This window comes from Pinus tabuliformis, chromosome 6 (genome assembly GCF_031772625.1).
Source record: "Pinus tabuliformis cultivar Carrire ecotype Pingquan chromosome 6, CPIR1, whole genome shotgun sequence".
In the NCBI taxonomy this organism is placed as follows: domain Eukaryota; kingdom Viridiplantae; phylum Streptophyta; class Pinopsida; order Pinales; family Pinaceae; genus Pinus; species Pinus tabuliformis.
In genome coordinates, this window is record NC_142292.1 from 703,112,961 (window position 1) to 703,125,476 (window position 12,516).

At 36.8% G+C, this 12,516-nt stretch overlaps 1 protein-coding gene across 2 annotated transcripts in view; it reads left to right on the forward strand.

Moving 5' to 3' along the window:
• The window catches only part of LOC149260620 (uncharacterized), a 368,482-nt gene that overhangs the window by 257,267 nt on the left and 98,699 nt on the right, over nucleotides 1–12,516 (forward strand). For both annotated transcript variants that reach the window (XM_089420916.1, XM_089420919.1), the window contains exon 11: nucleotides 7,915–8,037. In XM_089420916.1, the coding sequence (XP_089277042.1) occupies nucleotides 7,915–8,037 (123 nt within the window). The remainder of the gene's footprint in view (nucleotides 1–7,914; nucleotides 8,038–12,516) is intronic.

A 12,516-nucleotide genomic window follows, 5' to 3' on the forward strand; every position in this document is an offset into this window, starting at 1 on the left:
GTTTTTTTCTTTAAATGATTGTAAGGTCTGGTTATGCACAAAATGTATCTTCTTCTTCTCATTCTCATGAGTGGCTCATTGATTTCGGAGCTTCTTATCACATGGCCAAATTCAAAGCCATGTTTTCTTCTTTAAATGATTGTAACACCAAAAATATATATGTTGTGATGATAGATCTCTTAGTGTTGTAGGGACTGGAACTGTTCATCTAGACAATGGTCAATTAAATGATGTATTATGTGTTCCAACCTTATCCTGCAACCTTCTATATGTATATCAGATAACTCATTCAGGTGAAGGTAAAACTGTTGACTTTTCACCTCAGGATATTGTAATTAATGACCTAAGATATCCTAGACATATTTTAGCTACTGACATTGCTGATGATTCTACAAGGTTGTATAAGTTTACCAACTTTGGGTCATCAACTCTTCCTTCGGTATTTGTTGCTCATAATGATGAAGTGAGCAAACTTTGGCATGACCGATTTGGTCACTTAAACTATTGCTCCCTTCAAAATCTATGTAAAAAAAATATGGTAAACTATCGCTCCCTTCAAAATCTATGTAAAGAAAATATGGTGACATGTCTTCCTATGGTATCTTGTAGAGATTGTGTTTGTTCCAGATGTGTACTCGAAAAACATCCTCGGGATAGTTTTGAAAAACGTGCCTCTTGGCATGCCTCAACCCCTTTACATCTTGTGCATAGTGATTTATGTGGTCCAATTGCAGTTGTTTCATTCTCTGGCTACAAGTATTTCTTAACTTTCATTGATGATTTCTCCAGACGCACTTGGGTATACTTCTTAAAACTCAAGAGTGAAGTATTTAACATGTTCTTGGCCTTTAAGGCCTTTGTTGAGAAACAATCTGGACATCAAATTCTTAAGCTAAGATCTGATAATGGCGGAGAATATGTTAACAACAAATTCATCAACTTTTTCACTGACTATGGAATTCAAATGCAACATATTGTTCCATATACTCCACAACAAAATGCTGTAGTTGAAAGGAAGAATCGCACCTTAAAAGAAATGGCTACTTGTATGCTTCAATCTAAAGAACTTAGTCTTAATTTTTGGGCAGAAGCAATTAATTGTGCAAATTACATAGTAAATCGCACTCCTACTAAGGTTTTAAAGAATATCACTCCAGAAGAAGCATGGAGCTCAATTCAACTAGATGTAAGTCAATTTTGTGTTTTTGGAAGTGAAGCATGGGCCCATATTCCAGATGAGAAACATAAAGCTTTAGAACCTAAGAGTGAAAAATGTATTTTTGTTGGATATTCTGAGGATGTCAAAAGATATAGACTTTTTTCAGTTAAGTCCAAAAATGTTATCATTAGAAGAGATGTAAAGTTTGCTGAAAATATATCGGCCTACGAGCCTAGTTCGGCGGATGCGCCACCTCTCTCTATCCCTTCTACTTCTGAAAATATTTCTTCTTCAGATGATAACAACGAGGATGACAATCCTCCCCCACCTTCTCAAGATCCTCCTTCAGCTCCTCAGCTTCCAAAATGGGTCCATGCTACTCGGGATGCAACAGGTGTTCTTGCAGGTGATCCTACAGATCAACGATGTACGCATTCTCAGTTTGATAGAGCCTCTTCTTTACTGGCTGAAGCTTCAACGAATTATGATCCTGACACCTTTGCAGAAGCTTCAGGCCATCCAGATTGGGATGCAGCTATGAATGAAGAATATCGTTCATTATTGGCAAATGATACATGGGATCTTGTTCCTCTTCCAAAGGGACGAAAACTTGTTAGATGCAAATGGGTTTACAGAACCAATTCTGGACCAGATGGAAAAGTTGATAAACATAAAGCTTGTCTTGTCGCTAAGGGTTTTAAAACAAGTTGAAGGCATTGACTATACTAAAACCTTCTCCCCTGTTGCCAAAATGAACTTTATCTGCCTTGTTCTTTCCCTTGCTGCTTCTTTCAAATGGGAAGTCCATCAGATAGATGTTAAATCTACCTTCTTGCATGGGGACTTACATGAAGAAATCTATATCGAACAACCTCCTGGATTTATACAAACAGACTCTAGCCTTGTATGTCAGCTTAAGAAATCCATTTATGGTCTCAAGCAAGCCCCTCGGGCTTGGTATGCCAAATTGGACAACTTTCTTTTAGATACTGGCTTTTCTAGGTGTCATTTTGACAACACGGTCTACACCAAGAAAGTGGGTAAGTCTCTTATCATTCTTGTTCTTTATGTTGATGATATTATCCACTGGTAGTGATCCCAACCTTATAAACCATGTGAAGTCCAACCTTAAAGAGTAGTTTGAAATGACAGACTTAGGACACTTGCATTATTTTCTTGGTCTTTAAGTCTTGCAATCCAAGGAAGATATTTCCCTTTCCCAGTCCAAGTATGCCTGTGATCTTCTACGACACTTTCACATGGAAGACTGTATGCCAGCCCTTTCTCCCTTTTAGTCTAGAGTCAAACTTTCAGTCACTTGTACTTCCCTTGAAGTTGATGCTACCTTATACCGTCAACTTGTAGGAAAACTTTTGTATTTGACCCATACCCGTCTTGACCTTTCCTTTGTTGTTGGCCTTATTGCTCGGTTTATGCAAAACCCACATGAAAGTCATTGGAAAGCAACTAAAAGAATACTTCGCTATGTTCAAGGTACAATTTAGTTTGGGATTCATTACAATGCAGAAGCATCTCCTCTATTGGTTGGTTTCACTGATTCCGATTGGGCTGGTGACCCTGATGATCGGAAGTCTACTGCAGGTTATGTGTTCACTCTTGGTTCTGGACCTATTACATGGGCTTGTAAGAAACAAAGTGCCATTTCTCTTTCTTCAGCAGAAGCAGAGTATTGTGGCGTCGTAGAAGCTAGTAAGGAAGCCCTGTGGCTTCGTCAGATCTTGTCAGAGTTTGGCTTTCAGTAGCAACATCTGACTACCCTTTGGTGTGATAATCAAAGTGCCATTCAACTATGCAAAGTTCCAATCGAACATCAGCGCAACAAACACATTGAACTACACATGCACTTCGTCAGAAAGCTCATTCATGACCATGTTCTTGAAGTGCAATATTGTTCAACTAAGGATCAAGTTGCAGACATTTTTACAAAGGCTCTCACAGAGGCGGAGTTTACCAAACTTCGATTTATGGTTGGAGTTCAGGAAGTTGTCACTAAGGGGGGATAGGCTCTAATGCCTCCTTCCTTCTCCTATTCTGCCATAATTGTACATCCTTCAATCCTATCCCATGTTGTTCTTAAGGGGGGATGTTAGGATATTCTGACACATAGGAAATAGTTAAGTATAAGTTGGTCTAGTGTAGAGTTAGGTAAGGTGTGTTTCTTTACTATGTACTTTTATAACTTACAATCCGACGATCACGATATGTTCTAGACGTGAAGTGATCCGACGGTTCATTCTCTCCTCAGTATTACCGACACTTGATCCGTGGCTTAACACCCGTTTGGTCCATGATCTCTATTTAAAGAGCATGGAGGGTCATTTGTAAGGTGACCGTTCATGAGAGAAGCTTATGTAAATTTTCTTTCTTTTACATTAATAAGTTCCCTGAAATGGCCGCGTTGGCTCAGGCTGCGGATTGTTTCCCTCTTTGAGGGTTTTAACCACGTCAAGAATACTGATGTATTGATCTGTGATCTGTTTGTGAGTGGTGTCCTTTGGTGTTCGATATGAGGAACTTACCCTGTAAATTCCTACATTTTGTAGTTTCAAAAGTATAAATTATAAACTAATTTAAGTTACAATTTAAACTATTTTTAGCCATTATACCTAAATTGAATTATTTTAAGTCATTGTTTGTTTTTCTATATTATTTTTTATGTTTAGTCTTCAAGAATGTTGTTCTATATTACTTTTATCGTTTTATTTTTACTTTTATTTTACTGGTCATTATCATGTGTTTAGATTTATAAATTATTTAATGATTTCATTTCAGTGCTAATGTTGTGGTTCATGAATGGTTTTTGATTTTGAACTTCGAATATGTTTTTAACTTTTTTAAAATTAAAAAAATATTATTATATATTTTTGTACTTGACGTATCTTCGCCGTATCCGGATCCAGACTTTTCAAAATTTTGGTGGATCCGTATCCGGATCCATTTTCGTATCCTAGTAACATATATATTAATTAATATCTTTATTGTTATTATTTTTAGCCTTCTAATGTTTATTTAACCTCTTTTTTCCAATTCTTGACCTTGCATCCCTGACCTATTTATCCTTTAAAGCTTGATCAGATTTCTTATTAGTGTCCTAATGATGAACCACACTTGTTGGCTTGAAACATCAGTTAATTAAAATATTTTACTGTGATGATTCCAAAAATGTCAAATAAAAATTTCTCTACTCAATTGTGATGAAGCATTAACTTTGTATTATCTTGTCAAAACTTATAACTCGAGACATATGCCATATTTTAGTATCGATATATGATGCACCACCTGACATGTTATACATCTTACATATTGATGTTATTTCATATGTCAATGTAAGAGTGAGGCATAGTCCTAACATCCAAGGTTGAAAGAAAGAAACTTTGAATGGATTTCTAGTAGCTGCTTTGCAGTTTGAACTAGGAGGTAGGTTGATGGGAGAGAGGTTCCTTACTCTGGATTGGAGTTGATCCCTCACACGCCCTAAGAACATGTGTCCTGATGTATGGTTTGACACCATTGAACCAGCCGTGATAATATTGGTTGGTCTCCTAGAGGGAGAGATTGAGGAGAAACTTGGAGTCTCATCATTTTATTGTTTGGTGTACTTCATAATCTGTTTGCCATTTATTGCTCCTGATTTGGGTGGATCAACATGAAAGTATGAGGTGATCACCCTAGTCTTCCCAAGGTGTGGCATGGCATATAGGAGTTGAAATCTATGTCAAAATATCTCTAGATAAAGAGGGCTAAGGATCTCTAGTCCTATTACTAGAAGAAAGTAGAGAGGGAGCCCCCTTAGTCCCTCTAGAGTTAGTGATAACATTCTTTGATCTCATAGCATAGGAGAAGCTTAAAATGGAGGTGCATCTCTATCCATGGCTCGGGACTAGAGGCCAACAATAGCAAGTCATTGGCTAATACTAATAGGACTAGGGAAGTCAACACTTGGTATAGAAGACCATCATCTTCCTCTTGGATATGCTCTTGGTGAAAGACTCTAGTTCATTAATATAGTTCTCAAAGAGGGTTTGTGAGAGGGGAAACCTTGTTTTACCCCAATGGTACTCTAAATGAAGTCTGAAAGGTCATTTACCATCTTGAAGTATCCTAAATCTGACTCATATAGTCTCATAGGTGCGAGGAGGGTCTCATATATGTTAATGTCGTGGAGTCTCTAGAATAATGCCTCCCTTGGAATTGTGTCAAATGCCATTTTGGAAGTTTACAAAGCAATTGCAAACCTTTGAAGAGTGATGATGAGCCTACTCAATAATGGTTACTTCCTGATTTGTGTAATGGATGAATAATGTGTCTTGTCCAAGAAGGGGGAAGCTTGAACATACAACAAGGTTAAATAAGTTAGCAATATGGGAACTAAGGGACTAGATGACATGTTGAAGGAATTTGGATTGAAACCTTTCCTCATTGGTTGCTGTGTTGGTACACATAGCTCTGATTGCTCACCTAATGCCCCTCTCCAAGAAAGGGTGGCAAACGGAGGGAGGGAAGGAGATGCTGATGGGAGGTTATTTAGGTGTGTTGTAAAGGGAGGTTGTGTGGGAGAACATGGTTTGGGGATCAAGGTTAGGTAGGATGGTGTGGTGTGTAGGAAAAATAGGGCACCATAAGGCTTTCAAGGAGTGGCGATTTTTCGTCTCTTCTAGGAGAGAGATATTCATTGTTGTGGTGAAAGAGTTTACGATATGTTCTGTGGAGGCAAGGGGAGGAAGATGGATCATGTCTTAGGGTGAGATAAAGTTGCTTGCAGAGGGATTTGCATTCAGCATTTGTCATTGAACAAACGGTTCATGGGGTAGGAGCCAATGGTAGGTTTATGGATGTGCCCACAGGTAGAGTGGGGTGATGGGGTGGGGGGAAGTAGAGAGAGAGAGGTGACGAGGGCATGGAGAGAAAACTTATTCATAAGATTCATCCCGAATCTAAAACTCACTTTGAAAGATTTGTTCTAAATTTCAATCGTAAAGGTTCCCATAGTGGATGAGAAAATTCCCATAAGATATTCAATTTATGTATACTAGCGTAGCACGACTCTTATAAGACCTGGAAGGACCCATGGGTCTTGATGGGTTTTATAGCGAGAAGGGTCACTCGCATAGAACCCATGGTATCTACCCTTACCCACCAAAACCCGCATAAAACTCAGTTACCCGCATTGAACCCGTGAAGAACCACATATGACCTGCATAGGACCCGAGGAGTCCCTCAAAATTCATTTTTAAATTTTTTTTTAAACTTTTTTGGAGATCATGTGGAGGGAAGGGGAAGGGGAAGGGGAAAGGGAAAGGGAAAGGGAAAATGGAGGGAAAATTTTGTCGAGTCTTATAAGGGTCGTTCTCGAGTCTTATATGGGTTGTCGACTCTCGAGTCAAACGCTGGACAAGTCTTATACGAGTACGAGTCGTGCAACATTGATGTATACTATTATGGTTAATATCTTGCTAAATAGATACAAATTGATTACTGCCATGTAATATCTCTGGAAGAGTATCTAAAAATATATTTTGAAGATACTTACACCATGAAGAGGTAAAAAACCATGGCATATATGTTTGGAACAATCAGGCGCAACATTCCATGGGAGCAATGGAGATAGCCTGTTCCTCTTGGCAGTGATCGTATCCATTACATGTTGCCTGGAAGTTTCTGTTGAATGGTTTTTTTGCTTTATCATCTGGCATCTCTGATACTCCACCTTTTTCCATTTTCCTAACATTCCATCCGTCACCAGTTTCTGCAATCTTTCTAATACATTATGATATATTTCTTCAAACTTGATAATCTTATAAATATGAACTATAAAATATTTTACTTTCCTTGAATCAGATAATAGTTAGGCATGCCTTCATGCCTTTTGGACTTAACTATGGATAACTTCGAAGAAGTTTTTGATCAGATCTTCATAGGACTAGTACATTTTTTGGACTGACATGCTTCAGATGCTGTTAGGGCACTGTTACCATTTTGAAATGAGTACAATGTAGGTGGGAGATGTGAAATATAATCTTTATTCAAATGGAGGCATATGATACAATGGGAGAGATCCCCTTATGTTTAGGTAATAGCGAGTGTGCTAGCTCATTGACATAACCACATCATTAACTAATGGCAATTTCTATCTGATGAATCTTTATTGAATTTACCAATGTTGCAAACATCGGCATTAAGATAAAATCAGCAAGGGTCCTGGAAACCAAAGAATCGTAAAATCCATGAAAATATCTGTAAAAAGCGGGAAACATTGGTTAGGCCAAAAAATTGCAGATAAAATCAGGATGTTTGCAACACTGGAATTTACTAGAACATGCTGTGTCTTTATTAAATTGGACTTTAGTATCAGAGTATTAATACTACAACAATATAGCCACTGGATAACATTTCCCATCTTATTTATTGAATAATGATAAAATGCATGTCTTTTATTCTTGACAATGTCAGATGACTGTTGTTTTAATGAGATGATTCATCGATGGATTGTCTGTTCTTGAATAGAAGCTGAAGGAATTGTTCTGAACTAAAATTAAATTGTTTACATGATGGGTTCGTACTCTGCTTATGTAAGATATATAGCTAGTAACATGGGTTACGTTTTGTCATCCCTTTTGTTAGTGTTCAATCCTTATCATGCTTAATAGGTTGTGTTTTTTCAACTTTTGTGTGTTGTACTATCCCTATGTACCGATATTGGCATTATTTACTAAATTTTCGTGCTATGAACTCAGTTTGCACTGGAGTTTGGCAGTGATCTGTATCCCTGCAAGAGAGGATAAAATTGGTCCAATTATTCTTCACCTAGATTCACTGGGTCTTCATACCAGTAACATTATATTTCAGAATATTCGAAGGTGCGCCAGCATGAGTTCCTTCAGTTCCATTCTAATAATTTTATAGATGATATAACTGCAAGGAAATCATTATGGATGTTTCATATCGACGTATAAAATTAATATTTGTCTTTAGATTGGGCATTTGAAAATTATAAATCAGTATAGTGGACTTGAAAATCAATCATCATTAAATTTATGTTCGTGTTGATATGGGAAAAGAAACTAGTAATTGTTTAGCAGAATAACAAAAGAAAATTAAGAAAGGATATGTGAATAATTTGTAAGGGTTTTGATTCTCTTGTCTTCAGGAAAAATGCTCTTTAGTTATTATCGGTAATTTTAGCAGTTGACTCTTGACAAGGTTGCAAATATCCTGGCGGGGAATATATTGCCCAAGGTCTGGAAATAAACTTGGAGAAAATTTCCAAAATTATCAGAGAATCTCAGGAAGCAGAAACTTGGACGTGGAAAACTCTGAAAATATTGGAAAAATGGGAAACCTGAAGAAACTTAGTAAATATCGGAAATATAGGGAGAAATTGGATACTTGATTGGCTATTTCCTTCTTATTACCCGAAATACCGGGAGAAATCGGATCCTTGAGTCGGTATTTCGTTTTATTTTTTAATGTGTTTAATGTCTTGCTTTCAGTTTGTTTGAAATATCATGCTTATTAACTTGGTCTTTGGTTGGTCTTTTTCACATGTTTTAAAATACTATTCTATATCCTTTTTTTGGGGTTCTATATGTGATTTCATATGGTTTGTTTGTGTTTGTGTTCAAATTCAACAACCCCAAAATTCAGATAAATTTCATTAGTGTAAAATAGATTAATAGTTGATAAATTTGCCATCATGTATGCCCATATATATATATATATTTCAAGATGTTCCCTTACCCTCATTTAACATAAATGATAGATCATAAAATCCCATCCCTTCGTTAAACATATATGATACATGATATAATCCCATGACTTAATGTGGAAATTTATAATCCATGATTTTAGTCTTGGAATTTTAGCTTTAGGGTTTCTTTATCGTTATTTGAAAAAATATCTTTAAAAAACAAATTTGATTAAGTTTGTGTATGGAATTTGATTCTATTCAGCTCGTTGAAGTTTGTCTATCAAATTTGCTGAATCAGTTTGACTTTTTTTAATTTATCTTGTAGTTTGGTAATTTGGAATTTAAACAGAAAGGTGGGCGAACATTGTTATACATAAGTGTTTTGAAGCTTGCTGTCTTTTCCATCAGTAGATTTCTCATGAAAGAGCTTATTCAAATTCTTGCGTTATTTTATTTCTAAATTTAGCCATCTTTAGCATAAGTCTTATGTAGCTGTTCGTACTCATACCATCATATATTCCAAAATTGTGTGTGTGGTTACCCTCTTGCAAAGATAAGATTACTTGCTATTATTCTCTGACCTGTTCTTGGGATTCTTTCACTCATTTACGTAGAGTGCCTTAGACAATTTGTTGATATAATCTGACTGTGCAAACTTCATACTTAGAACATTCTCCTAAGATTCTTTTTTGGGACTCAAATAGATGACAAATATATAAAATTTAATGTGAAAGGGGTTATAACAGGGTGAACAAGGTCTTTTGCAGGGTATTCGTTATGAAATCTAGGAGCTATGCATGATTTTAGGTGCATTTTTTCAAGGCGTTAAGGCCATTCATAAATTTAGTAGCCACCACGAGAGGTATTATGTTAAATTTACTTGGCTCTCTGCTGTTAGAAGAATCATTTTCCTAGATATGGTTGATATATCATCCTAACTATTGAATTTAAATAGGGTTCTAGGGTGCAAGCGACATTATAAAGGAGGAGGTATAAGGGTTTTCACTATGTAGACAACAAGGTGTGTTGGAGATCAGATACATATTGTGCAAAATGGGGAAGGGTCTCTTGAACACAAAAGGAGGAATTCACTATATAATGAGCCAAGGGGAAGAGGTTATGGAAAAAACATGCCACCAAGAAGGTTGATTACCTAAATCCCAATGGGTATTGGACTAAATGTAGATATTCTAGTGAAAGTAGAACTAGAATAATTTTTTCAAAACTGGTAACTACTTCAAATGATTTCTCAATCCACTTTAGAGCATTTAATGTAACTTGTAGAGCATTTAAATCATCAATCAGTTACACATGAAAAACAGTTACATATGAAAAACTTCTACCATAAACAATGAGCAGTAGAGATCACAAGAAGACAAAGAGACAATAGACACCAGATATTAGGTCAATGACCAGGGAAAAACCCACAAAAGGGAAAACCCAATCCAATCTTTTCCTTATGAGAGAATAATCAGTTCCAATTCTTGTCCAACAATATAGTCAAAGGTCAAATATTGACCTTTCAATATCAAGTCAAAGTATCCCAAAACAGAGAGAAATATCACTGATTTTCCACTGTCAAAATACCAGTCAAAGTCTGGTCAACACTTGTCAAACTTGCAGATCTGTCACGGCTTGGTTTTCTGAGTTCAATGCAGGTCAATAGGCTGAAATTCAACAGGTCGAGGATCACAGATGGCAATCAACAGAGGTCCAAAGTCACTGCAATTTTCGGTCATCTTCCACAGTTTGGTCAAACACAGAAACAGTCCAGTCAATGCTTTGGTCAACACAGTCAAACTTCAAATCAGAATCTTCTTTGGCTTCTGCTTCGCATGTGCGGAATCTTCTGTGGCTAGTAGACGAGTTATTGTTGTGTGATTGGATGATGAAATGATCTCCTTCGATGGGTTATTTATAGTGTCCATGTGGGAGGGTCATGACCCTTCAAAAAGCCACCTTTTGAGATGGAGCCGACCTGATCTTCTTGAAGCCTTCACAATCATAATTTTGACCTTGAAGTTTTTGTTAATAAAAGTACCAACTGAAGCTATATTTTCAACACTCCCTCTTAGCTAGGGAGGTACCTTTTATTCTCTCTTCTATTGTCCATCATCATAAGGAAATATACCATCATCTCCTTTCAGGGAGAGAGAACATCATACCATCATCTCCACTAAGGAGAGAGAACATCAAACCATCATCTCCACTTAAGGAGAGAGAACATCAAACCATCTCCACTAGGGAGAGAGAACATCAAACCATCATCTCCACTAGGAGAGAGAACATCTAACCATCATCTCCACTAGGGAGAAAGAACATCAAACCATCATCTGTACTAGGGACAGAGAACATCAAACCATCATCTCCACTAGGGAGAGAGTATCAAACCAATATGCTCCCTGGAGGGAATATACATGACAACATTCCCGATAAGGAAGAATGTCATTCTGACAGTATCATATAATCAAAAGCCTCCTTCTCTTTAGTCTAGGAAGTCTCCTTTGAAGTTGACGAGAAGAATTTTGATGGGTTTTCCCTGGCGTGGAGCCTATATCTTGTGTTCACGTTTTTTTTGGCATTTTTTTGATGATAAGAACATAATCATAATATAAGAAGATAAACATAAATATCACAAATAATTGTCGTCATGTAAGGAAAGCAATGCTGCCCTATTCAATTTTCCAACATGGTATCAGAGCTAAGGTCAGAATTATTGGCAGCTGGAAAATCCCAAGAAGACGCTTTTATCTTTATCTCATTACAGGAAGAAGGATTGGTTTCAGCAAACTTGGGCTTGGAATCTAAGATTCAGAAGGCAAAGAAACTACAGTCAAGCATCTTCCTATACTGCAGATATGGGTTTGAAAAATCCGAGCTAAAAGAGACCATTTTCTGAGCCTTTTATCGACAGGTCAGACCTCTGTCAAAGAGGCTAAAGTTCTGTACATTTCTATGCCTAAGAAATTTTAGGAGGTCAAAAGATTCTACTACAGAAAAGTAGTGTAGCATCAGATGCCTTTGTTGTCTAGACCAAGTTCGCATGTCTTATGAAATGAAAGGATCTCAATCCTGTCTAACCTATTGCAGGGGTACAAAGTTTTTTCAGAGGTATCTATATATAGACTGAAACCTCCTTTTGAGATCCTATACTAAGCTAAAAGCTCCATACTTGAGGACCGAAGCCTGTGAAGCACAGTAAAGAGTTCTAACAACAATTAAACATCTTGTCCATGAGTCTGAGGGTTTGTGAAGATGCCTAACCGAGGCCTAGAGTACTTTAGGAAAGAAATCAAAGATCCTGAAGAGAAAGTCCTGTAATCACATGTTGAAAGTTTTGGTGGATAGGAATAGTCTTTAGAGTCAGCAAGAGGAAATGGCTGACTTATCTGGAAGATTGTTTTTATGCCATCTACATTAAAAACAAAAAAAATGTCCCTAGTTTGAGGGCCGAGTTCACATTGAAGGCAGTCATTGTGAAAAAGAATTTAAATCCTTGTTACTACAGTAACTGTGTTAAGCCGATGCTGGAAAATTATCAATACTAGATGTGAAAATTTCGTTACTGAAATCTTATTACAGCAATTGGAATTAATTTTTCTAACTGTAAATTAATTTAACAGCTTATTGCTACGACAACAATGACTTA